General features: G+C 45.8%; 1 protein-coding gene across 2 annotated transcripts in view; it reads right to left on the bottom strand.

The window, feature by feature from the left end:
• LOC123765837 (MAM and LDL-receptor class A domain-containing protein 1) overlaps positions 1-27,517 on the bottom strand; it is a 74,012-nt gene that overhangs the window by 12,548 nt on the left and 33,947 nt on the right. The window contains exons 3-12 of one of the 2 annotated variants that reach the window (XM_069300043.1): positions 17,136-17,241; positions 13,971-14,438; positions 10,072-10,221; positions 9,038-9,167; positions 8,390-8,594; positions 7,809-7,985; positions 7,466-7,622; positions 6,473-6,657; positions 3,031-3,115; positions 1,537-1,707 (exon numbers count right to left, since the gene is read on the bottom strand). In XM_069300043.1, coding sequence (XP_069156144.1) covers positions 1,537-1,707; positions 3,031-3,115; positions 6,473-6,657; positions 7,466-7,622; positions 7,809-7,985; positions 8,390-8,594; positions 9,038-9,167; positions 10,072-10,221; positions 13,971-14,438; positions 17,136-17,241 — 1,834 coding nt within the window. The remainder of the gene's footprint in view (positions 1-1,536; positions 1,708-3,030; positions 3,116-6,472; positions 6,658-7,465; positions 7,623-7,808; positions 7,986-8,389; positions 8,595-9,037; positions 9,168-10,071; positions 10,222-13,970; positions 14,439-17,135; positions 17,242-27,517) is intronic. The other variant, XM_069300045.1, reaches the window with a different exon arrangement.

Genomic DNA, 27,517 nt, shown 5'->3' with positions numbered 1-27,517 from the left:
AAAAAAATCCCAAATTTATTTTCAATATTTTTTCATTTTCAAATTACGTCCATATTCGGCCATACGGGCAAACGGCCAAAAGCGACGTTCTTTTTAAGAGGACAGGTTGATTCAATACTACTGTTGATTGCAACAGTTAATGCTGAAAAGGCACAAGGGTGCACATACAAAGAAAACAATGTACTATTCATAACATGGGTAACTAAAATGTATGTGTGCTTGCTCTTGTAACCCTCATTACAAAATACAGCTACACAGTATTCTGCCACTAACACCCCAGGAAGCTTCCAGAGCATTACAAAATACAGCTACACAGTATTCTGCCACTAACACCCCATGAAGCTTCCAGAGCATTATACACTACTTATGTAACTACTACGTTTCTGCCCGAAACGCTTTGCGTAATAGTGGCTTTAGGCATTGTATGTACTAGCTCTATCTATAAACCTAGCAATTTTTGTAAAAATCTCTTGTAGTATGTACCTTACCTGAATAAACATTTATTTATTAATTATTATTTATTTATTATGTTAAACTAGTACAAGAATATGTAGCTCCGGTGTGACATCCCCCACATCGAAAGAACACCGGCAGCTGCATACGGAAGGTTGGCTAATATAAGAACCGCCTTTAGGAATCAGTAGAAAGTCTTTCAGAATCCTGTATATCGTTTATCTCAGACCAGTTCTGGAATATGCGGTACTACCCCAGAGTCCTTATCTTGCTGAACACAAAACAAAACTTGGGAAAGTTCAGAGATATACCACTAAGCAAATTCCAGGGTCGAGAGGTATGAGCTATGAGGCAAGACTACAGGCGTTAAAGCTCACACCACTGGAAACAGCCCGTCCTCATAAACTAAGGCCAAAGACCATTCCATGCACCCGCCAAACCCCCGTTTATGAATGGAAAACTCTACACACTACTCAACTGATGACGTTCGAACATTTATCGAACAAGTGCTTCACTGACGACTTTTGTTCGAACCACAACGCTGTAAAAGCTTCAACCCCACGTACACAAATACTAGCCAACATAACCTAAGCCTAACCAATGCCTATATATGCACACTATGCTAATATGTAAAAATTTTAATTTGAGAAAATTCCTATTTTAAATGAACAGCATGTTAAAATTGTTGAATGCGACTGAGGTTGACCGCTGGATAGAATGGACTTGGTCTGAGGACGGTTTTTTTGCCGATTACTTTTTGAAAACACACCTGATATTTCCCGTTACATTGTGGAGGTTGAAGCCGTTGCCTCATATTTAATTAACAATTCATTGTGTCGGTGGAGAGGCAGCCATTATATACATTACATGTTAGGCTTAAATCGAGGTCCCATCCAGGGTAGAATTACTGACCCTCCCCAGGATGCAACCCCACAAGCTGACTAACTGGAAATATCGCAAATCTGACGCCTGAGCCAGATTTTTCTGCCGAATTCTGACTCTTTGCACATATTTGCACAATATATTTCAACTCGTGAAACCTCAGTCCGGTTCCTCGTAAAAGACAGGACCGAGGATGCTCACCTTGCTGGGTGCCCATGGAGTGGTCTCTGATGGGGACGCGACTGTCTGCTGCCACGGTTCTCACCCAGTCCATTTCATCCAGTCTTTCCCGCGGACCCGGGTTCGACCACCCGCACTCGTCGACCTCGAAGGTACAGTCACCACTCTTCGCCGCCGCTACCTGTGGTGCGCCTGCAAGGTGGCACCAGTCACGATATTGTGGAAGGTTGCTTTATTTGGCCAAGATATATTGTATTATATATTTACACTGACAGACACAATGAAAAATTTCTACACACTGACAATGGAAATCCCCAAAATTACCGAAAAAAATAGTTCCAGTATTTAAATAAAACGGAGAGACAGGAGACAATTACAGAAGAGCATCATGACGCTATGATGGCTTCTATGCTAAGCGCTGGAGTCAGCACTCGGGGGAAGAATGATGGCCCACCTGGAGAGCACCAGTTTTGTGTCGAAAGGTCAGCATGGATTTATAAAGGCGAAGTCATGCCTGACAAATACTCGAGTTCTGATATAGTGACTAAAATAGGAGAGGAAAAAGGAAGGTTGGGTATACAGTATTTTCCTATATTGTCAAGAACATTTGACAGTTTTCCCCATGAGAGGCTGGCGTACAAGGTGGAGAGGCAGGCTGCCATAACTGGGAATACATTGCATTGGGTAAAGCAGCACCCGAAGGACGGAAAGCTAAGAGTTACACTCAGATTTCAAGCTGAAACAATGCAAAAAGTGGGGTCCCACAAGGCCTAGGTCCCCCTCTGCTGGTCCTTATTTATGTCAACGACCAAGCCGAGGGAGTGAGCACGTACATACAAGTGTTTCCACATGGCACAAAGTTGATTAGGATTGAAGAATGTTACAAGAGGGTCTTGATAATCGTCAGGAGTAGACAAACAAATGGTTGTTGAAATTCAATCGCAACAAGTGTAAGGTAATGAAGATGGGAAAGGGCGGAATAGAACCCAGGGGTTATCTACTAGACAAGTAGAAGGCAACTACAAGAATTGGAAAGAGAAAGATTTGAGAGGATATAATTCCAAAACCAACACCTAAGGGTCACAGTAATAGGGTGACATCGGCAGCATATGACACGCTAGCAAACATTAGAACATCGTTTAGAAACCTAAACTGGGAATCTTTCAAGGCTGTGGAAAACACACTACAGCCTAGTATAAATAATTCTCGAGTGTAGTTCACCCAATGGCCTTTTCTCTACACCAGCAACAAATCGTATAATTAGTTATGCATCATAAACATGGTTTTAATTAATGTCATAAATCATAAAAATATTACAATGCATTAGTGAATAACTAATACAAATGAATTAATTTTTAAGTAATTAGCTGTCAATAAGTGGAATAGGTTAGATTTAAAAGTCGTTATAGTTAACTAATAAAAATTCTATATATAAATATAATAAAAGCGTGAGAAATGAACCGTTACATAAAATAGGGGGGAGGTGGGCAGGGGTGGGGGGGGGTCAATACTCACTGGGGCACGCCCCCTGCTTGATGGTGATCTCGTCGATGGCAATATCGCCCAGGTTGTTGTTGCCAACCACGCCCTCGAACACGATCTGAACCACAGACATTAGTAGTTAGTGTTCGTCTGAACACCCTCTCCACAACGGTCATTATTATTCACAGAACATCAGTATTCCTCAACATAAAACAATATAGCTTTAACGTGCAGCTAATGGACGAATAATTAAAAAAAAACGATGCATTAAGGTTCCTGAAAAGAAGCATTCATACGAAAATTAGTAAAGGGGTTTTTAAGTAATCGAGCTAATTATACAGTTTAAGTGGTTTAATGTTTCTATTAAAATGTAAAATAAGTTCTACTTATAAAAAATAAAATTGGGTTTATTGTTTCAGGTTACGAGTGACTACGAGTACAAGAAGCAGTGAGGGGGCAAGAGTGTGTCATGCAGACGACAGCTCAAGCACGCACCAAGCAGACTCTACGCCAACTGCATCTCATACCAGCACGTGGAAGCAACAGTGTGGTGGCGCAGCCAGCCTCAATATACTCTAAGGAAAGCCAAGTGGCAGTTAAAAAAAAAAAAAAAATAAAATAAAAATGGTCGTAGGGAGTCCTGAACATGCGCAGTGTTATTAGGGAGGTGCCAGGCCTAACTCTTGCCTAATTGGTGAACATTCACCGCCTGTTACAGATATAGGAGATGTGAACATGTTCAGCATCCCGCTTATCTTTTCCTGTTATTCTGTTACCTCTGATCTTTCCTTTCCTTTCCTTTGGATGTATTTTAATTTGTTTTAACATTTGCTGCCCCCGGTCCAACCACTTGGGCTGGACGGTAGAGCGACGGTCTCGCTTCCTGCAGGTCGGCGTTCAATCCCCGACCGTCCACAAGTGGTTGGGCACCATTCCTTCCCCCCGTCCCATCCCAAATCCTTATCCTGACCCCTTCCCAGTGCTATATAGTCGTGATGGCTTGGCGCTTTTCCCCTGATAGTTTCCTTTTCTCTGCCCCCGACAGAGGGTGACTGATGATGTGAAGGCCTACTGGGTGTCACGTTCCTGCCTAGACCTACTAGTTGACATCTACGTAGGCCTATTGGGTGTCACGTTCCTACATAAAGATTCTTACTTATTACGTTCACTGTATATCAAAGTATGGAATGAATAGTGGGTGTATGGGAGGCGTGGTAATGGGTGTAGGCTAGACGTGGGTGAAGGGAAGGCGTGGGAGGAGTCGTGTACTTGCGGTCTCCTGACAGCCAACCAACCTAACCAATCCTGAACCTCTGGCAGGTTAATCAATAATATACGCCACCACTGACGAAACCCCTACATCTTTCCTTAATCATGGAGGCTTTGTTTGCATTTATTAAACAGTTAACGAGCTCTGAAGCACAACGAGGCTGTTCAGAATAATATCCTTGGCTTGTGAACCTTTGTTAACGTTTATTAAATTCCACAATAATTAACCAAAGATGTACAGGTTTCCTAAGGGCTTGAGACAATGCTTGATTAATCCTAAGCTTGGGGAGCAAGCACAACTCTCGCAACAAGTCACAGGTAAAATTATAGCGGGAATACATTTACGGCTCACCAAGTCTTAGTAAGTCTAGAGTCTTACTATTTCAGCTTACGATAGTATTATTTTGTCTAATATTTTTATTGGTATTTTTCAATATATTGTCCGTGCTATGCCAACTTCCTTCATCAAATATATTTAAAATTATCATTGCGATCACAAAGCTTTATTTTCAACAAAATCTTCAGTATCTTTCTTCTCTTCAAGAGGTATACAGACGGTATACAGACTATACACAGCTTCTAGGTGTATATACACTTAAGAGTTTAATATAATCCGATATCCCGGAATTCAGTATATTTGCTGATTAGTCAGTATAACCTGTTGTGGTGAAAATAATAACCCTAAAGAGGTGGATATTGGCCTTAAAGTCCAAACATTGCGAGAGTATTATTGTCCTCGTCTTGTCCAGTGCTAAGTCTCCCCGATTGATAAAGATATAAGCCACCTAAGAGGTGGCATGGGCATGAATAGCCCGTAATAAGTCTCCCTGCTGTTGTTTAAGATTCAGCTTCTAGGAACAAAATGTTCCAAGTAGCACGGGATATGGTGAGCCCGTAGTGGACTTACCTGGCACAGGAGCGGGGCTGTAACTTAAGTCTCCCTGATTGATAAAGATATAAGCCACCCAAAAGGTGACACGGGCATGAATAGCTCGTAAGTGGTGGCCCTTCTGAGCCATTATCAGTATCAAGAACTGATACTGGAGATCTGTGGAGGTGCAACTGCACCCTGCGTGACGGGAGATGTCTCCCGTCTAAGTCTCCCTGTCCCGGGAACGGTTATATACCGTCCCCTAACTCATCAACTGTGTGTAAACTAAACCACCCTTCTTGCTACTCTCTCTCACACATCATCTCTACATCTACATTTCTGCATGGTCTACTATTCATTTTATACATAATTAAATTTTATACATAATTCATTTTATCTACTTAATTCCGTCCGCAACAGAATCTACATTCTTGATTACATATTGGGCATCCTATCGACATAATCTACAACCCATATTCTACACAAAATACTTAATATCTACCGAATCTCCATTTCATCTACAAAATCTACATACCATCTACAATCTACCTAGCATCTACATAATCTACAGCCTATATTCACAATCTACAACCTTTTGTGTATATATAACCGTTATTACATCATCCCATATACTTAATCTACATCTACACCTCGTCTACTTCACCACCATCATATATACCAATGCTACACAGCCCAGGGCAACCCGTTCTCGCACTTTCGTATAGTCAATATTGACTTATTAAATACGTGCATATGTGACATACTAATTTATTGTGAATATTTTAGTTTACCTTGAAAAGCTTCATAGAAAACACCAACATTACCTAACCTCCTTAGTATGTTAAGATAAGGATCTTATTGCTTCGTAATTACAATTATTACTTAACCTATTATAGGTATAGGTTAAGTAATAATTGTAATTACGAAGCAATAAGATGCTTATCTTAACATACTAAGAAGGTTAGGTAAGGTCGGTGTTTTCTATGAAGCTTTTCAAGGTAAACTAAAATATTCACAATAAATTAGTATGTCACATATGCACTTATTTAATAAGTCAATATTGACTGTACGAAAGTGCGAGAACGGGTTGCCCAGGTACAGAATCTACTTCCCATTTCCCGAATCTATACTCATCTACATAATCTACGTCCCATCTACATAATCTACATCCCATATTCTACTAAATTTACACCCCATCCTGTGTTTATCCTAATAGGGGAGGAGGGGGGAGGGAGGCTGGGTTAGCGAGGTGTGTTCGTAGATGCAGTGGCAACTCCGGCTTGGGTTTCCCGATTGTACCTTGAAGCTGGGCAGCTCAAGAGAGTGTGGTGGTACCTTGAAGGGCGCGGGCGACGATATGGGTACCTGACCCTGGTACCAGGCGTTGCCGGCCTCGCCCGAGATCTTCCAGATAGCGATGTCCTTGCCGGTGTTGACGTCGTAGATGATCACCCGCAGCGTCCCGATCCCGTTGCCGAACATGTGCGTCCAGAAGCGCATGCAGATGGGGCTGTCCGGGTCTGAAGGAGGAGGGAGAGGGGGTTACAAAACGTGTGTGGGAAGGGAAAATGGGAGATTACGAAAGGGATGTACACACACAAAAGGTAAACGAGTATAAAATTGCAACGAGAATGAGGAAGAAATGAGAATACGAGGCAAGGTGAGGATGGTAATGAGAATGTAAACACGTACATTAATTACGTACATTATTATAATAATAATTATTATATTTAATAATTATCACTCTTCCTTCTACTTGGTCTTGAAGGAGGCCGGCCTCGGGTGAAAGAGGGCTGTGACGATCATTGTCAGGAACCCGTAGGTGCGGGACCGGGACGCCCACCTCCCGAGGGTCGTGCGGCCCCCCAGGCACTGCTTCAGGAGGCTGGGGTCGTTCATACCCTTGATGGGGTGGTTCTTCTCCGGCCCCGGCCACGGCGGTCTCCGGGGTTGGAGGTCCCTGTGCCCTTCTTCAACTTCGAGGTCAACCCCGGAACTCACAGTTCCTGCGACGGTGCTGGAACCAATCGTATTGGCGTATGCCTTTCCATTGGAGACTTTCAGCGCCATGGAGAGGGGGGGGGCCTGCTGCCTGGGTAACAGCTTCTCCCCCGAATCAACCTACCCTGGCTTTGCGCCCTGGAGAGGCCACTCCAGACCGACATCAGAGTGCAACTCCATAGTCTCCTGAGACTGATGGATGCCACATTAATGAGGATGTCTGGGGGGTAAAATGATAAGAGTAAGGCGGCGAACTTAGGATATTGAAGCTTACCCCCTCGACACTCGCGGACTCGCAAGCTTACCACCCGACACTCGGGAACTCACTTGTACTCTGGAACTCCTGGCTCATGAGTCTGGCCCTGTCACCAGGCCTCCTTGGGTAGCCGGAGTCGATGAAGGCGTAGCCTCCCATCATCTCATCCTTGGCAAAGGAGGAGCGGTCTCGAGGGGGACCTGTTGACGGGTTCAGACTTCCTCGACTCTGGCGAGTATTGGGGGGGAGATTAGAAGGGGTAAGGGGGGGATATCAGTCATAAAAATGAGTCATTACATTCAACATCTAATCTCTAAAAGGTTGCGTTTTAATAGTTGGAGCGTGACCCCAAGACACATATTTGGGTACACGCTCATACACACACACACATGCACTCGCACACACAATATTTACCAGCGTCCAGTCGAAGTCATCATTGGAGTCCTGCGTCCAGCCACAGGTGCCTCCCTCAAAGTTACAGAAGACGCTGCACTGATCAGAGTCGACGAAGCTGAGCTCGTCGACGGCGATGTAGCCCCGGAACCTGCGGCTGATGTCGCTGTTGTCCACCGGGATGCCCTCGAAGATCACCTACGGCATGAGTGACCATGAGGGGACGGGCGTGACCATGAGGAGAGGCGCGCGACGCACATTTCGGAACACCAGACATGTGGCGCGCATGCAAAGACGTTTGGTCCATACGAGGAGATGATCGAGCATGCGTCGATAGAGGGATCAGAGGGATATAAAGATGGAGAGTAGTCATACGGCAGAGAACCACGGAGGGAGGAAGAAGCTTGACACTCGATTGCTCAGATCAAAACGATCGATCAACATCTAACTTTTATATTATATGTTGGGCACATTATTTTTTGGCGTTCCTAAAGGGTTATCTCTTGTGGTTTCACTTCACAACAAAAATACTTTGCTTATTAAGATAATCTCTCCCACCTCCACCAAGGAGACAGTGCTAACAATCTCAAGCAAGAACTCACCGTGTGATTCTTGCCGTAAGCGTAGGAGATCTGGCCCTCCTTCCAGTCTCCCATGGTCATGTCACGCTCCTCCCACAGCACCTCGTCGTCACTGCCGTCGTAGTTGAGCATCATGTCGACCACAGAGCCCCGGGAGGTGATGTTGCCGGTCACCGGGTGCAGCAGGACCCGTAGACGGTCCGGACTCAGGCCAGCCATCGAGTACCTGTGCGAACAACCACTCACACTATACCGAGAGACACTTTTTTTAAGAAAAAGTTGGAATCTGTTAGATACATAAGCTTACCCGACGGCCACTGTGGCCAATTATCTTCTAAAGGGTTCAACTATATGTTACCCGATGATAGTGTCCAGGTGCATTTGTCCAGGACCATTGGAAAGTGTAGCACAGTTGTTGCTTCGGTGGTTTCGTTGGAGAGGCAGTATTATAAGCTCATTACCTTCTCTGAGAGCACTATTTTAGTGTGACTCAACAAGCTGGGTGGTGGGTAAATGTGTGGGGGGCACGCTGGGTGGTGTGGGGGCATGCCTGCAGGTGTGGGGGCATGCATGCAGGTGTGGGGGCATGCCTGCAGGTGTGGGGGGTAACCCTGTCCATGGAGTAGGTTGGAGAGAAGATAACTAGAGGGGGGGGGACTTACAACTCACCAGAACTTTATACACATGCCCTTGGGTCCCGTGGACTTCCTCAGAGGAGACATGAGCATCGCAGACTCGAAGTTGGGCTGCCCGATCTGTCTCTCTGGGATCTGGGACGTCTCGAACACGGCATACCCTCCTGCGGGAGTAGCAAAAGTCACCGCTTGTGTATGTTTATCATGAAGCTATGCAAGGTCTGTGTATACCTGTGCAATGCAGCTATACAAAGTTTATGTATACCTGTGTAATATAGCTATACAAGCTTTATGCATACCTGTGCAATGAAGCTATTCAAGGTTCATGTATACTAGTAAGACATATTTATACCTGCATCACGAAGCTATACAAGGCATATATATACCTGTTACAAGGCTATACATGGCATATATGTATACCTGTATCACGAAGCGATACATCTTGATTCGAACACACAAGCTATACTCAGAGACTCAGAGCTGTATGGAATGTATATTTCTGTGTAGTTAAGAATTGCAAGTGTTTACGTATTGGTGGCTTTATATAATGAACATTTTCTGTAACACCTAATGAACACTATTTTGTTCTTATGTATATTGTGTAAATATAATTATACTATGAAAAATTACCATAATTATAGGGAGGGGTCTCGCGTGATCTTAGTCACGCCAACCACACAGATATGACCTTAATCCCTCAGATGTATAATTATCCTTAACCTAACTGGCGTCAGCCTAATCCACAGACATATGCCGTTTGGTGGTGTGGCTTGGCGGCCGGAACCTGGCTTCCCCATACCCAGGGTTCCGCCGGGAGATGCCTCGATACTATCCGCCCAGGTCTTGTACTCACCTTTCCCAGGTCGTTGGCCCAAATTTACCACACTGTGTCCTTGCCCCTAGTCTCCCCCGCCCCCTGCAGACTCACCCTGGTCCCCTTCCCCCCGCCCCCTGCAGACTTACCCTGGTCCCCTTCCCCCCGCCCCCTGCAGACTCACCCTGGTCCCCTTCCCCCCGCCCCCTGCAGACTCACCCTGGTCCCCTTCCCCCCGCCCCCTGCAGACTTACCCTGGTCGTCGCCATAACTAACGTCTTCCTTCGGGCCTCCTATCCAGTAGGCGTTCTGGCCTTGCGAGGGTTGCCACTGCAGCTGCGTCACCTTCAGGTTGGTCCAGTTGCACAGGGACACCGTCGGACTGCTGCCGAAGTCGCACAAGTCTGGCGGGAGAGAGGCGTCAGTGGCCGCCCCTTCAGGAGGCGGTGATGCGCTCAAGCGTCTCGAACCGTTGATACAGTAGATGAGTCAGTGACACTAATACAATGGTAAGCTGTACAAGTGATGAATGTGAGTCAAAGTTGTATAGTTTCGCCGTTTTTATGATGTAATTCAGGTGTCTGGCCTGACACTGGAACCAGGTCAGATTCTGGAACCGGTTACGTTTTCAGTGAAATGTTTTCCCAGAACACGATACGGTGTACACTCAACCCGTCCTCAGATTAAGTCCATTCCATCCAGCGGTCGACCCCGAAGAAGTATTCATCACTTTTAACATGCTGTTCATTCAAAACATAAATTTTCTCAAATATAAATTAATATTATTATATGCTAGCATATTGTGCATATTTAGGTATTGGTTAGGTTAGGTGTTTAGGTTCTGTTGGCGATTATTTGTATTTGTAGTACGTGGGTGAAGCATTTACAGCGTTGTGGTTCGAACAAAATTCGTCAGTGAAGCACTTGTTCCGGAAGTGTTCGAACGAAATCAGTTGTGAGTCGTGTGTAAATCATTTTTCAATCATAAACAAGAGGTTTGGCAGGTGCATGGAATGGACTTTGGCCTTTGTGAGGACGCGCTGACACACGACTCACAACAGATAAATAAATGACGTCCGAACACTTCACAAACAAGTGCTACTGACGACTTTTGTTCGAACCACAACGCTGTAAATGCTCCACCTACGTACTACAAATACCAATAATGGTCAACTCAACCTAAACACCTAACCTAACTAATGCCTAAATATGCACAATAAGCTAGCATATAATAATATTAATTTATATTTGTGAAAAGTCATGTTTTGAATGAACAGCATGTTAAAAGTGATGAATGCTTCTTTGGGGTCGACCGCTGGATGGAATGCACTTGGTCTGAGGATGGGTTAATATATATATATATATATATATATATATATATATATATATATATATATATATATATATATATATATATATATATATATATATATATATATATATATATATATATATATATAACCTAACCTATCTTTATAGGTTAGGTTAGGTAGCCGAAAAAGTTAGGTTAGGTTAGGTAGGTTAGGTAGTCGAAAAACAATTATTTCATGAAAACTTGGCTTATTAGGCAAATCGGGCCTTGCATAGTAGCCTGAGAAGTGCGTTCTGGCTACTAGGTACGACATATATATATATATATATATATATATATATATATATATATATATATATATATATATATATATATATATATAAATATATTATAGGAGGATGGTGCTGATGGCTCTATAGCTAGAGCTGTTTGTGGTGTAGGGTTCGAGGCCCCGAGTGTTCTGTTACTATCCACCATATGGTTATTAACAGTTTATGTGACTGAGGACGGGAATCACCTGACACCTTCATGCTAAAGAGTCACCCGAGGGAAGGTATAAAGTTTATTTATACCTTCCCAGTCGGCATTCAGCAGATAGGTGTGTGTCTGAAATTCTTCCTTATGAAGGAGTGTTGGTTCCGAAGGCCAGAGTGAATCAAATATATACACAAGGAGGGATACCTGGCGTTTGCCGGGTCTGCCTCTCTCTTATTTAACCATTTACATTTCAGTCCATGTTGACCAGACCACACACTAGAAGGTGAAGGGACGACGACGTTTCGGTCCGTCCTGGACCATTCTCAAGTCGATTGTGATCGACATTATCACAGTCGACTTGAGAATGGTCCAGGACGGACCGAAACGTCGTCGTCCCTTCACCTTCTAGTGTGTGGTTTGGTCAATATACATCAGCCACGTTATTGTGACTCCTCGCCTGCGTTTCAGTCTATGCATCTTTCTTCCTATTCATCTATTTATCAATCCAGCCATCTATCCTTCTATGTATCTGTCCATCTATCTATTCATCCACGTACCCATATATCTATCCCCGCTCCCCCCCCCCTTTACCTACCTCTCAGAAAATGTAGCATTAAAAACCACTGAAACAACTGCCATTGTGTAAGCAATTACATTGTTATGACGACCCCGCGTTAATCCCAGGCCATATTTCACACGACGCCATGAAAGACAACATGAAAAATGGCCTTGGGGGGTGTTTATAATTGTTGGTATTTCTTAAAACATTTATCTGAGAACTACGCCGACCAGCCTATGTCTATCCCGTACCGCAGAGACTATATTCCCTCCTGCACATTTGGGTGAGACTAGCCGAAAGCGTCTGGCCTCAAACTTCTTTCATAACATCAAAAATGCATTAAATCATCATCATCAGAGCTCTCCAGTGGTCTTCGAGTATATGTTGTGAACTATACATTTCTAATACATATATATATATACACATTAATATATCACCTTCTATACAGCCTTCTTATGGGTACTGGCATGCTTAATTACAGCATTGTTAGTGCTGTAATGAGCATTCCGGGCTTGACCTTCAGTATTACTGAGTCTTGGTGCCTTCTCACAATGAGTAACGAGTCATGGAGCTCGGTAGATAAGACTCTATGGCTCTTTGACTCTATGAGCTCTTTTAAATAATAAGGGCTCTATGGCTCTAACATTATCCCCATATCAGTGTTATATATATATTAATTGCTAAAATGTGCTATTTAACACATCTCTGTACATGACATTGCTGCTCTATAAAACACAAATTTACCTGTGCTCTTTTTTTATATATAAATAATAGATGGTACTTCCGAGAAAGCTTCAGGTTACTGGGACTATATGACAGTGAAACTATAAGCCTTCGTTCACGCTGTCAGCATCGACATGTCTTAACAAACTGAATTATTAAATTATAAACATAAGTCATAAAACGTGATATTAAGCTGTGAGCTAGCTGCAATGAAGGTGCCAGTGCATAGTAGCAACCCGTGAGACAGTGCCTGGGCTCAGCATGACGGCCAGTGCCTGGACTCAGCATGACAGCCAGTGCCTGGACTCAGCATGACAGCCAGTGCCTGGACTCAGCATGACAGCCAGTGCCTGGACTCAGCATGACAGCCAGTGGGTGATCTTACCCTGGGTGCAGACCTCAGTGCATGTGGGTGATAAAGCCTTGCTGCACACTGCACACTGGGACCTATGGGGGGGTTATGAGTGAGTGTTCATAACTACCTGTACGTGCATGTGTGTGTGTATAACCAGCCTGTTGTGGCCCGCATAACTGTGATCAAACTAGCTGTTACTACTGATGGCGATGACAATATTTAGTTTTAATTGTAGGACTTATCATGAAAAGAAAGTTTAAAAAGTGAATATAAAACAGTAAAAAGTCTATGTGAATTAGCGCAGAAGAGCCACGAGGAGCCATTTATAAGAATGTCTTGCTGAGATTAAGCCAGGGTGTCAAGCACAGATTCCCCACCCAAGCAGAGACCAGAAAGTATCCAAATAAATAAGCGGGTGGTGAGGCACTCAGGGTCAGCCAGTTGAAAAATCGTGTATGTTGAGAAACTCTTCTCCTGGTGCCGTGAAGACGGGGGGCGGTGGAGCACAAGTACTCGAGGCGATTGCATGTGTGAACAGATCTTAAAGACGAGTTTTTGTTGTCAAGCTTCCAAGTTTTGTTTCTGAAAGCTGCGTTTCCATTGGAGGAGCGCCGCTGTGAAACGGAGCTTCTACCAATGTGCCTGCAGCTTCTCGCTCAAACGAAACTTCGTAGTTTGCACGAAAACTCGACTTTTTTGCGCTTCTTCTGTCATCGGCGTTCAGTACCTGAAGCACCCGGCTGCTCGGAACTGGCGTTCACTTGTTGTGCTGGACGCTGGCGCCGCGGTGGTGGTTGTGCTTGTGGCTGCTTGGGTGGACGGCCCTGAGGCTGTGCTCCAGGTCGTGGAGGGGTCTGCTGGGGCTGTGGAGGGGTCTGCTGAGGCCGTGGAGGGGTCTGCTGAGGCCGTGGAGGAGTCTGCTGGGGTCGCGGAGGGGTCTGGGGTTCTGGAGCAGTTTGAGATTCTGGAGGAGTTTGGGATTCTGCTGGAATTTGGGGCTCTGGAGGAGCTTGGGGTTCTGGAGGAGCTTGGGGCGCGGGAGGAGTTTGAGGTTCTGGGGGAGTTTGGGGTCCTGGAGGTGTTTGGGGTTCTGGTGGAGGTTGAGGCTCAGAAGGAAGTTCAGTCTCTGGCTCCTCTGGGTCCGGCGGAGGCTGTGGCTGGACATCCTCAGGGGCGGTGTCATCTTGGGCATCTCCTGAGTGACAGGACGGGAGGCACCCGGGGCGGTCAGACGGAAGAAATATCGCCAAGTTTCGTAAGATCAAGATTACACAGACGTGCAGCATTAAGAGATGTTGACAAAGAAGTGCTCATGCTAAACAAAAGAAACTTAAGTCTATAACACCATGGAGACTGTAGTCGTCTGCCCAACTCTCGTATCTCTAGAAAGGCCAAACTCTTGTGCGCATTGATTTATGTCTAGCGAGCTCCTACAAGATCTGCATCCATGACAGAAGCTTAAAAGAAACATAGGATTTAGGATGAATTAGGATTTTTTATAACTGCACTAAAAGGAAAGAAAATAATCATAATTTTAAATCATGCAGAGTGTTGTGGTATTTGAAAATGATCTAGACAAGCCATTCACCACCACTAGAGGATGTATAGGAGTCTGCCGTCTGCATATACCCCCCTCCCGCTAGGAGGGGGGGGCAGACTAGTTCAGCCTCTGTCACCCAGTATGGGTGTGGTGGGGGAGGGGGGAAGAGGGTTACTACAGGAGGGGGGTAACTGTCACGTTGTGGCTCGGTCAGGAGAGGTGTGTTACTGTTACGTTGTGGTGGGGAAGGGGGAAGGGGTTGGAGATAGTTTTAGTGTCACCTTGTGATGGGGGGGGGAGAGAGAGGTTTACATTCACGTACATTGAGACCGGGTGTTAGGGGGGGTGGGGGGGTTGTAGTCACGTTGGGACGTGATGTCGGGGGTGGTGGGGTTTGGGGGGGGATTAGGTGGACGTTACAGACACGTACACGCCTCTAAACTGAAAAGTGTTTTACATGAAATTAACAAATGTAAATAAATGTATTAATATATAGTTACTACATATCAGATATCTCTGCATTTGTGCTCTTAATAGTGATTGTGCAGTAGAGAAGTTTTATGCGATGCATCTTCTGCTCCAGGTGTCTTCCTCGACGGTCAGCTGCTGGGGTACGCTAGCCTGAGGGGCCAGATTCACGAAGCAGTTAAGCAAGTACTTACCAACCTGCACGTCTTTCCTCAATCTTTGACGCCTTTGGTTACATTTATTAAACAGTTTACAAGGATGAAAACTTCCCAATCAACTGTTGTTATGTTATAAACAGTCTCCTGGTGCTTCGGAGCTCGTTAACTGTTTAATAATTGTAAACAAAACAGCCAAAGATTGAGAAAAGATGTACAGGTTCGTAAGTGCTTACGTAACTGCTTCGTGAATCAGGCCCCAGGGGCACGCATCAGTGGCAAGGTCCAGACACGCTCCTGGGAACTTATATTTAACATGGACTTCCATCAACAATTCGGACTTGCCACACTCTGACTGTTAGCACTGTGGTTAAGATTGTGGCGGCCTGCCTGTAGCTACAAGTTAGTGGTGTTCACAACTCCAGGTGCTCAGTACTTGAGTGAGTTGGCTAGACACGTTTCCTACCATCTAATGTCTCTGTTCACCTAGCAGTAAATAGGTACTCGCAAAACAGTCAAATGTTGTGGGGTTGCATCCTGGTAGGGGGGGGGGGCCTCGATATAAGCCTAACGCATACATATATAAACAGGCTCATTGTCCCCGACAAGATTAATTATTAATTGGCACAAATCAGCCAGTCGTTGTAGTTTGGTGTTGTGGTTGAAGCCAATCACTTGAGATGGTTATTAAGACCACCACAGTAACTGACTAACCAACCAACAAGTAAACTTGTGTCCTATAACTTAGTCCAGGACAACAAAAGCAAACTTTGAGTGTATATGCACCGACAAGCGTACACAGTGGTCAGACCCCTGTCATGAAGTTCGATCCAGGAGTCGTTAATCTCACTTAGGACGCGAGCAGGCGAGGGGGGGCACGTCTTTACACCCTCAGACACCACATCTCCTCTACAAGGAGGCAAAGTTTTAATCTTTGCCTCACACACACACACACGTCATGTAATACATTCCTGTACTGTATTGCCTTATACACACAATCTCTAATGTCATGTAATACATTCCTGTACTGTAGACTTGCTCCATTTTAATTATGAGAAAAATAAAGTCTTTGATGACTTATAACGAAACGACAACGTTTTATGACTCAATATTTGTTCCCTCTCATATATTACTTTAAGGCTAAAGTCTTGACTTTCAAATTAGTGTTATTCATTGATCCTTAATTTCCCATCTATTTTATTCATTTTCTAAGCTGAATTATTCAATCACAGCCCCTAGCTTTTGCTGCATATTTCATCCCTTATGCAATGAACGACGTTGTTCGGATTTTCTGCATCTCAGTAAAAAAGTGGCCAGGTCAATCGTCATGTAACAGTACCGACCATTCACAGTCGACACACATCCCCTCAAGAGGTCTCGACCACACAGTCGACACACATCCCCTCAAGAGGTCTCGACCACACAGTCGACACACATCCCCTCAAGAGGTCTTGACCACACAGTCGACACACATCCCCTCAAGAGGTCTCGACCACACAGTCGACTCACATCCCCTCAAGAGGTCTTGACCACACAGTCGACACACATCCCCTCAAGAGGTCTCGACCACACAGTCGACACACATCCCTTCAAGAGGTCTCGACCCACAGTCGACACACGTCCCTTCAAGAGGTCTCGACACAGTCGACACACAGTCGACACACACATCAACTAAAACATGAGCCTCCAGGAAGGCTAGTCTGGCGGAGTCACCGCTGGGGTCCACTACCTGGATTGTCTTCCGTCGCTTGGCGTCTGGAACGCGATAAGACTGATTGGTTGAAGTGACCGCCAGCTGCTTCTACTGCTGCGTCCCCTGCTTCTGCTTCTATTGCCTGTGGGAGATAAGGGTATTACTATCTTATTCAATAATAAAACAGCATTATTGGCTGTGAGTTAAGTTATAAAAGAACATTGAAACCTTTTGCATAAGTCGACTGATGCAAGTGAAATACCTAAATATAAATGTCAACAAAGGTGACCTGTAGTGTAGTAGTTAGTGCAGTCGGCTCACAACCTATTGGTCCTCTACCAGGGACGCTGCCAGAGACTCTACCAGGAGCTCTACCAGGAGCTCTACCAGGGACTCCACCAAGAGCACTCTACCCTACCTCCCAAAATATGACCTACAAAAACAATTAAACCACAACAACAGGTTCTATAATCAGCCGGAGGGATCGCTGTCACAATTATACAGACGTCACAGAACATCCACACAATAACACTCATTGTTCTACTCTGTCGCTCGCGTGCAGCGTGCGGAAGGCGACATTTGTGTCAGGTATGGCTGGCGTGCGCACGTAAATGACGTAGGCCTCTACGGGTATATTATAGTGTGTTTCCAGAGCATCCGGGCGGCGCACGTGATGCCTTAGTCTCTTCCCCGCTGACGAACCCCTGGAGTCTGTGAGACCAGACTCCTGCGTCGAATTACGATTACGAAATGAACTTTCCGAAGCCCCGAGTTGAATGTATGGAACAGAGAGGCGACGGAACGACACTGTAGGAGGGGTAATTATCCCTTCATGACTCGTGCTTCCTGGATAATGGTCCTGTTACTGCTCGCTCGTCCAGGATAATGAGTAACCCCCCCCCCCAACCCCCACCACCCCCTTACACTACCTTACCTTGAGGTGTTTTCGGGGCTTAGCGTCCCCGCGGTCCGGTCGTCGACCAGGCCTCCATTACACTACTACAGGGATAATTTGTACCTCATCTTACACACTTTATGGATATTGAGAGCCCTCATCACTTACTTTTTTATAATAATGCTCCCTTTATTCCTTACACTTCCTGGATAATATCCTCCACATCCCTCATACTTCCAGGATAATGCTCACACAACATGACCCACACAACATGACCGACAACAAATGAGCTACACCACAACATGACCTACATAATGAGTGACGTAATATGACTACTCCCCCCGCCCCCCTTTTTTTCACCCCTCCAGTGTTCTACATAAATTATCAACTCATCGAGGTCATGTGTGTGTCACGGGCTCACCATAGCCCGTGCTACATGGACACTTCGTTCTGAGTAGCTAAATCTAAAAGATCATCGAGGTCATGTGTTAGTGACCTCTATAGCAGTCCGCCCAACATGATGATGACGGCATGAGGACTTTATATATGTGGTCGATAGAGCAGGAGGAATTAGAGACGTCTCGAGGTCAAAGTCCTTATACCTATGAGTGATTACGGGTGAGTTGTGGCTCTCTGTACCCCGCCTATTCTTGCCATTCCGGTATACCTGTTGCTTCTGAAGATTTTACGCATCTTGGCGTCCGCAATTTTTGTCGAATCTGGCGCTAAAGATGTGGAAGGAGGTGGCTTTTACAGCTTCTTCTTTCAGTGTGTTCTGCCCGTTGGTCACATGGACAGCGGGTGAGTGGGGGGGGGCAAGGATGGGATACATGTGGCAATAGGGGAAGGGTAAGGCTGTCTGTGCTAGAGTATATACTGTGCTGGTGTATAGTTTGTGGTGGTGTAGAGTAAGTATCTGGTTGATGGGGTTCTGGGAGTTCTTCTTCTACTCCCCAAGCCCGGCCCGAGGCCAGGTTTGACTGGTGAACTAGCCTGGTTCTTGTATGTGATGGTGTATATAGATTTTGACGGTGTATAGTTTGTGGTAAGTAACAGTCTAATTGAACCATCTAGTGGCTGTTTTTTTTTTTTTTTGAGATATATACAAGAGTTGTTACATTCTGGTTCCATTCCGATGTCCCCCTCCCCCTCCCCTCGAGAGAGCTGGAACTCGAGGGAGGAGTTTCATCCGGTACAGTGAATGAGTTGAGGTACTGGGGACGAAACCTCCTGTGAAAGACCATTTGTCCTTCACAGAACCAATCAGAGAGAGAGAGAGCTGCCGGGGGTACTCAAGTAAACTACACTTACTTGAACTAACTTGAACTAAAAAGGCTCAATAATGAATTCAAGGCATGTAATTGTATATAATATTAATGATTATTCCTATTCCTATGTTTGTATGCTCTGCCACTAAGAAATATAAGCTCTACAAGACACCGATAAGGAAACTTGTAGACCTGATTGGCGTTTAACTTTTTACAGGCGTAACAGCTTAATTTAAATATATAAATCTCCCGGAAAATCAGATAACATGAATTTTGTACACAATCTGATGGTCCATTATCTCAGAAATCGTGTCACGATGTAAATTAGTTTTGCTTGATATCAAACGCGTATGGGGGTAATTGTGGCTATCATCCGGGGGATTATAGGTAAGTCTGGTAATGGAGGCGTCTCGGGGCGGGTTATCCTGGACGCTGCCAGCTCCCACCACAGAGGCGCGGCGCCCCCCGCCTTCAAGCTTTTCCTGCAAGTTAATGTTGATTCCGTGACGGACCCGTGACCTAGAATTGTGGGGCAAGCGTAATCAGGCCGGTGATGGCGGCCCTGCACGCACTACTGCTCCAGTCTCTGCTGCCCGTCCCGCCCACCTCCTCACGCCCACCCCACGCCCAGGAGACCCGTCCTCACGCCCACCCCACGCCCAGGAGACCCCCCTCACGCCCACCCCACGCCCAGGAGACCCCCCCTCACGCCCACCCCACGCCCAGGAGACCCCCCTCACGCCCACCCCACGCCCAGGAGACCCCCCTCACGCCCACCCCACGCCCAGGAGACCCCCCTCACGCCCACCCCACGCCCAGGAGAACCCCCCTCAGGCTCATCTTCTCCCACCTCACGCCTTCCTCACACCCTGGAGACCCCTAAGCCACGGGAAACGTCTTGAAGACCTTGCGGGCTCACCATAGCCCGTGCTACATGGACATTTCGTTCTGAGTAGCTAAATCTAAAACAACAACGTCTTGAAGACCATAAGGATAGAGAGGTGAGTACTACTGTAGTGTGGGAGTGTAGAGTGCTGACGGGACACTACAGGAGCAGTGGAGGAGGGTTGGGGTTGTGCAGGGCGGTTAATGTGCACCTCTTCCCTCTTTGTCTCTCTCTCCCTCTTTCCCCCTCTTTATATGTTAATCTCCCTCTCTTTATTTATCAGTCTCACCTCTCCCTTCTTATAGCACCTCAATATTACCCCTTTTTTAAAATACTAATACATGCACCCTGCTCCCCTTCAATATCTGCCCAATCCTACCCTAGTCTCTTCACCTACCTTCCCTTCCCTTCCCTCCCTTGCCTTCTCCTTCCGCCCCTTATCCCGCTGCTCACTACCTTACTCTATTCCCTATAACTCCATCTATAACTCTAATTCCCCTCCCCCGCCCACCCTCCCCCTCCGTCTCCGCCTCACCCATGAACCACGTGACCAGCCATGATCCTGTACACTAATTGCCCTCAACACCTGGTCAATACCTGCAGTAGGGGAGACAGGTAGGGGGGGGGGGGAACATGTGGCATGAAGGGGGAACGGAAGGTATTTACTGGGAGGCTATTCCTGTTCCACCCCCCCCCCCCTCCCTGTCCCATCCCAAATCCTTATCCTGGTCCTTTTCCAAGTGCCATATGGTCGTAATGACTTGGCGCTTTCCCTTGATAATTCCCTCCCTCAGTCACTAACATCGTCTCGATCATTACATTGGGATATTAATAATATTGATCATTCCAAATCCATTGTTCTTGAGAGGGCTGAATTCAGGCGAGGGCCATCGCAGAGTGGCATAGATGCATCGCGGAGTTCCATAGAGATATCCCGGAGTGCCAATCACAGAAAGAAAGTATTGCAAAGTGCCATAGGAGGCAGGCAGAGAGGCGCTCAGTCTACCACAAATGACGTACCTGTTACACGCGGGGACACATTCCAGAGATGGCTGGAATACTCGGCGTGGCGTGGAAACATTAACACGGGGTCTACACGCTCTCACCCGTCTTACGATAGTTCCTGGAACCACACAGCGGTTGGAATGTCCCTTGGGAACTGAGGGGTTTTCTAGTGGGTATTGTGACTACCATCATGCCGTGAGGTATTGGCTATGCTCTACAGCCTAAGGCGCATCTCTCGCCATCTCAACAGCAGGAGGTTGTAAACTAAGCACAAGTTTACTCCCATCTTCAGTATACACTGCTCTCCTGGATGCGACGATAAACCATATATATACACTGATGGTTCTGTACACCATCCCACTGGTGCCCTTAGAACTACGACCCCAGAGCTGGCTGCTAAAGGCGCTGAAGGAGACCATATTGTATGCTTCATACCCAAGACTCTGCTACAAATTAGAGGGATTATCAGGCAACATCACCGTGACAAGGTAACTGAGGAAAGGAGGATAGAACAAACCAGTGAATCTGTACGATGGTACAACATGGTTGCAGCTGGCAATCCCAATGTTTATGCATGAAGAGGAGGTGGCCGCGGGAGAGAATCAGTAATAGCAAGAATCCCTCTTGGATATAAATATCCATGAAGATTCGGAATGGAAACATCTGAGCAGCGAAGCTGAAGAATCTGTGGTAAGTGATGGACACCGCCTTGACCACTACCTGAGAGAATGTGAACATCTAAGAGACGTTAGAAATGTGTGGAATAACAAACACATTACCATTTGTATTTTTTTTTATATATTGGACGCCGGCCACTAATACTGTTTGAGTTAGGAAAATACTATTCGTCAAATATTGATACTAATCTTACAAGATTTCCCCCCAATTTGCTCCCGCAAGATAAAGTAAGTTTTTAAGGGTTGACAAACGTTAATCTTCTTGTTTGATAAGCTGTTCATTTGAGACAGTTAAGCAAGTCCCAGCTGTGTCTGGGTACAAGTGACAGGATGAACAACCCAGCGGGTTTTCTTCCTATTGGGGAGTGTTGTACATGCTATTATGGCAGTATGTCCACTCACAGGATGAGTGGCGCTGCCCAATAAACTCGCCCCTCGGGTCAAAAATTACAAACAAAAAATTATTTCTCCTTCGGCCATGAATCGAACTCGGACCCTCCGAACTACAACACCAAAGCCCTGCATGTCCACCCGGTCGCGAGGTCGTGTATGTGAAAAAGAGAGAGAGAGATAAATATGTACCAACAAGCTCCCATTCCCCCCTATTACCAACACACCAACATAAAGAGAATGAGTCCACCGCATCCACAAAATCCCACCTGCAAGTGTAAGCAAAAACGCGCGCGCGGTGTTTTTTTTTTTTATTATTATTATTTTCTACCACAGACGTGGCCACACATTTACAATGCTAACCAGCATATATACATTTTCTTCTGTCCTCCATGGACAGGGTTAGAGAAGTGTTAAACATATAGTTCAAGGGTTTATTGAACACTCAACCACAGAAAGTGATTCGGTGCTTTTAAAATGCTAAGCTAACCTACATACGTAAATACATAGATTCACAGATTTACGTATGCCCTGCATAAAGTATTAGATGTGTCTTTTACCGCGCGCGGTGTGAGAGCGTCAGGGACGCGGGAAGTGTCACCTGTTTACGCGGGAAGTGTCACCAGTGCTAACAAAAACACTGAGAACCAGCGTGTTGTAACGAACGCACTGACTCTCCCATCTGACTGTCCTGCATGACTGTCTAGAACTCTACGTGACTCCCCTACATAAGATAAGCATGGGGGGCAAAAAACAAAAAATCACTTAAGTCTTGAAAAAGCTTCGATGTGTTTTCAGCTTTTCTATTGATGCGTCAGAAAGTAATTACCATTACTTGGTACTCAAGGCGCCGAGTACATGTAATTGACCAGGTGTACAGGGGGGTGAAGGGTCATGGCTTTGATGTTGAGGTCTTCCGTGTTCCGGGAGACTAATGTGAAGACGTTTTATCCTCTCCCCGCCACTCCTGCTGACACTCTTGTGTTCTGTGTGGTATTGTTACGTCTTCTGAGTGTTGTATGACTGTGTCCAACTATACCACCAACAGACGACCAGGATCAACCACACAACGAAACAAAACACAACTACAGCTGGTTCTGCCAACAGGACACCTCCATTCACCAATCACATTATCAATGGATTAATTAGTTACGTCACTCGAGGGAGGTGAGGTAAATGGATCAATCATTCACAGGTGGTCCTGATCATTCACCCCACAACCACCATATATGACGGGTAATGATCCAGTGTTGCTATTGAACGGTAACCTGACCGCGCGTGTACACAGGAAGAGTCAGTTTATATTCACAATATTCTGAGGACAATGACCTTCCCATATGACCCACCCACCCACGCCGGCCACTGATTCACCCACCTACGGCAGCCGCTGAATAAAGTGACTCATCCACCAAGCCACGCCGGCCAGTGGGTCACTGACCCACCCAAGGGTCAGGGGAATCTAGGGGAATTATCCCTTGTCCAGGGATTTTCTGAAAAGGAGTTTCAGAAAATATATAGTTCAGGAGGAGTTCGGGAGATGTATAGTGCATCTGCCAGTTCCTTTACGACTTTGGATTGAATTCCATCCACACCTGGAGCTTTTGAGTCTTTAAAGGTTGTCAATGTTCTTCCTGATTGTGTGGCACGTTATGAGTATATCCCTTAATTCATTCTCATCACCTCCTTCAAATATTTGTGTAGATAATAGTTATGTTATCTAATCTTTCTAGTGTGACCACTGATGTAAAGTAATCATTCAGATTGTTTGCTGCCCTTTTATCATCCATTGTAACTTGGCTATAATGCATGGCTAACCTTGCCCCATAACCTGCTAGGCTGGGACAAGGCTCAATGAACAAAAGCCGGCAGCAGCAAAGGTACAGCAGGACACATTTAGATGTTCGAACCTTTGTCTGATGATTCTTGGGTGGACGGTACCTCTCAGGTGGTGTCCCAGGCCATGTCCTTCTCTCAGGTGGTGTTCCAGGCCATGTCCTTCTCTCAGGTGGTGTCCCAGGCCATGTCCTTCTCTCAGGTGGTGTTCCAGGCCATGCCCTTCTCTCAGGTGGTGTCCCAGGCCATGTCCTTCTCTCAGGTGGTGTTCCAGGCCATGTCCTTCTCTCAGGTGGTGTCCCAGGCCATGTCCTTCTCTCAGGTGGTGTTCCAGGCCATGTCCTTCTCTCAGGTGGTGTCCCAGGCCATGGCCTTCTCTCAGGTGGTGTTCCAGGCCATGTCCTTCTCTCAGGTGGTGTCCCAGGCCATGGCCTTCTCTCAGGTGGTGTTCCAGGCCATGCCCTTCTCTCAGGTGGTGTCCCAGGCCATGGCCTTCTCTCAGGTGGTGTTCCAGGCCATGCCCTTCTCTCAGGTGGTGTCCCAGGCCATGGCCTTCTCTCAGGTGGTGTTCCAGGCCATGCCCTTCTCTCAGGTGGTGTTCCAGGCCATGCCCTTCTCTCAGGTGGTGTTCCAGGCCATGTCCTTCTCTCAGGTGGTGTCCCAGGCCATGGCCTTCTCTCAGGTGGTGTTCCAGGCCATGCCCTTCTCTCAGGTGGTGTCCCAGGCCATGGCCTTCTCTCAGGTGGTGTTCCAGGCCATGCCCTTCTCTCAGGTGGTGTCCCAGGCCATGTCCATCTCTCAGGTGGTGTTCCAGCCGATGTGCTTTTCTTAAGTTGCAGATTCTGGAACTCTGGTGCTCAGCTGTTGCTTCCATCGCGACTTTACACGGGTACTCGTAACCAAGACGAATGAGTATAGATTCACTCCCTCGACCGCCTCATCTTCTTTCTTAGATAATAAGGTTATTGGCTTGAGCTGCAGTGTAGAGTGGGATAAGGCAAGCTAGGGGCAGGAAAGGGCAAGAGAGGGCAATGGACGGCTCCCCCACCAGACACTCGCCCTCTGCTTGATACCTGACTGCCTCTGCCAAAGCAGTCGTATATTGACCCCATCGTGCACGCCCAATAATCCGCTCTCACACGCACACCTGGAATTCCTCCCTCACCTTTCCCCTCTGCTGCCTCATTTCCCCTTCTACTGCTTCACTTCTCCCCCCCCCCCCCCCGTGGTGTACTTTTTTCTGCAGGAAAAATGCCAAACGTTCCACTTATATCACCTCTGCACCTCCCTCCGTCACAGTGGGATAAACCATCGGGTCAGCAGAGTTTAAAATATAATATTACGGTTAGTGGTTGTGAACCTTACGGACGGTGTGAATTAGCCTCCACATCGGTTGCGACCTGCAGTCCAAGTGTGGTTAATGTATAATGATCAGTGATACATAATAAACTCACTCTATATCGCCACGATTGATGTGGGAAGCAGTTGATATATGTGCTGTATTCATCTGGTTGTACTTGCTTAGTTGTGTTTGCTGGGGTGGAGTATCAACTATCTGATCTCGTCTCAAATCTTTCATATCACTGTTATAAAGGTTTCAAAGCTTATAGGACTATCATAGCTACATTTGAAGTTATGTATGCAATCTGCTTACACCACTTAACTCCTTAGTTCATGTCAATATTTTCCTGTACTGAAGAAAAAAAGTCTTTCTCCAGTTAGTACTTAGTTTCTACTTAAGAGCCTTCCTTGTGTTATATATACAGGTATGTCTAAATCCAAGTCTTTCTCTTTACTTGAAGTTAGAAGCTGCCAACTTTACAGTCTATTAATGTGTTTAGGATCTTCTCATTCTTGTTCATAACCACATAACTTCGCATTATCTGGGTTAAATTCCAGAAGTCATTTTTTATGTCTCCTTTGAAGACTGTCCAATTCATCTTGCAATGTATCACAGTTAGGTCGTGTAAGCTCATTAGAAAGAGGATTGACGCAAGTACCAACTCTTAAGGAACTCCACCACTCAGATATCTCTCCTCTCACTGTGACACTCTGTTTCCTTACTGATGAGTACTCGTCCACCTTAGCGCTCTTCCCAATATATCCGCCTATTTCTCTACGTAGAATAGGAGTCTCTTATGAGGGAACATTGTCAAAAGATTTCTGGCAATGAAGCATGATACAGTCTGCCCCAATCCTCTTCCACCTGCTTGATTACTCTTATGTTGTTGTGAAACTTGGTAAAGGAGAATTTCTCTCGGTTGAATCCATGTTCATGATAGAAGTCAAAATTCAATGTTTATGTTTATTCTATGGATCAGTCTCTCTAAAAGTCTCACACTTTTGCAGGGGACGTTTACTAGTGATGCTGGTCTGTAGTTCAGTGGCTCTTGTCTTTTTCCTTTCTAAAATGTAAACACCACATTATCTGTTTTCCAAATCTGTGGTAGTTCTTGCCTCTCTAGTGACCAGTTGAATACTACATCAAGAGATCCACACAATGCTGCCTGTTCCTCACTTGTATCCACGTTGAGCTCTGGTCTGGACCTGTGGCTTTTATCATATACAGTTCCTCAAGCTGTCTCCTTACCTCTTCTGTTCTCATTTATATTTAAGCCTTTCTTCTAGTAGTGTCTGCTCTCTTAGAACCATTAAGGCCAGGGTAAGGTTAGGATAAAGCTTGAACATGATAGTTCCCTGAACCCTTAAATTACTGTTTAGATCATGCACCGACCAGCACCGCCCTGTTGTAGGGAGGTGTGGCCGGTCACCCTGGTGCATGGGTCAGTACATTTAGTAACAAGCGCACAAAACATAGGGGGATTGAGGGTTGTTGTATTGACTTCCGCCGCCACCGACACTCCCTCTCCCTCACACACACACACACACACACACACACACACACACACACACACACACACACACACACACACACACACACACACACACACACACACACACACACACACAACCCTCCTCACGTCGCTAGAAGAAGGAGAGCTCGGGGAGACATGATCACTATCTACAAAATTCTCAGAGGAATTGACATGGATAAGAATAAACTTTTTTGACACGAGTGGCACGCGAACAAGGGGGATACAGGTGGAAACTGAGTACCCAAATGAGCCACAGGGACGTTAGAAAAAACTTTTTCAGTGTCAGAGTAGTTAACAGATTCAATGCATTAAGCAGTGATGTGGTGGAGGCTGACTCCATACACAGTTTCAAAATGTAGATATGATAGAGCCCAGTAGGCTCAGGAACCTGTACACCAGTTGATTGACAGTTGAGAGGCTATAAAGAGCCAGAGCTCAACCCCCGCAAGGACAACTAGGAGAGTACACACACACACTGGAGACTCAGAGACGACCTACCAGCAAGACTGTACTTGATCTTCACACAGAATGATACAGAAGTCATCAATATTTAAAATAAACTACCCTGGGGAATGAGCGACCACTGCG

Source organism: Procambarus clarkii, chromosome 5 (genome assembly GCF_040958095.1).
Source record: "Procambarus clarkii isolate CNS0578487 chromosome 5, FALCON_Pclarkii_2.0, whole genome shotgun sequence".
NCBI lineage: Eukaryota > Metazoa > Arthropoda > Malacostraca > Decapoda > Cambaridae > Procambarus > Procambarus clarkii.
The sequence above is the reverse complement of the archived record's forward strand: the minus strand, read 5'-3'. Positions and strand labels throughout refer to the sequence as shown.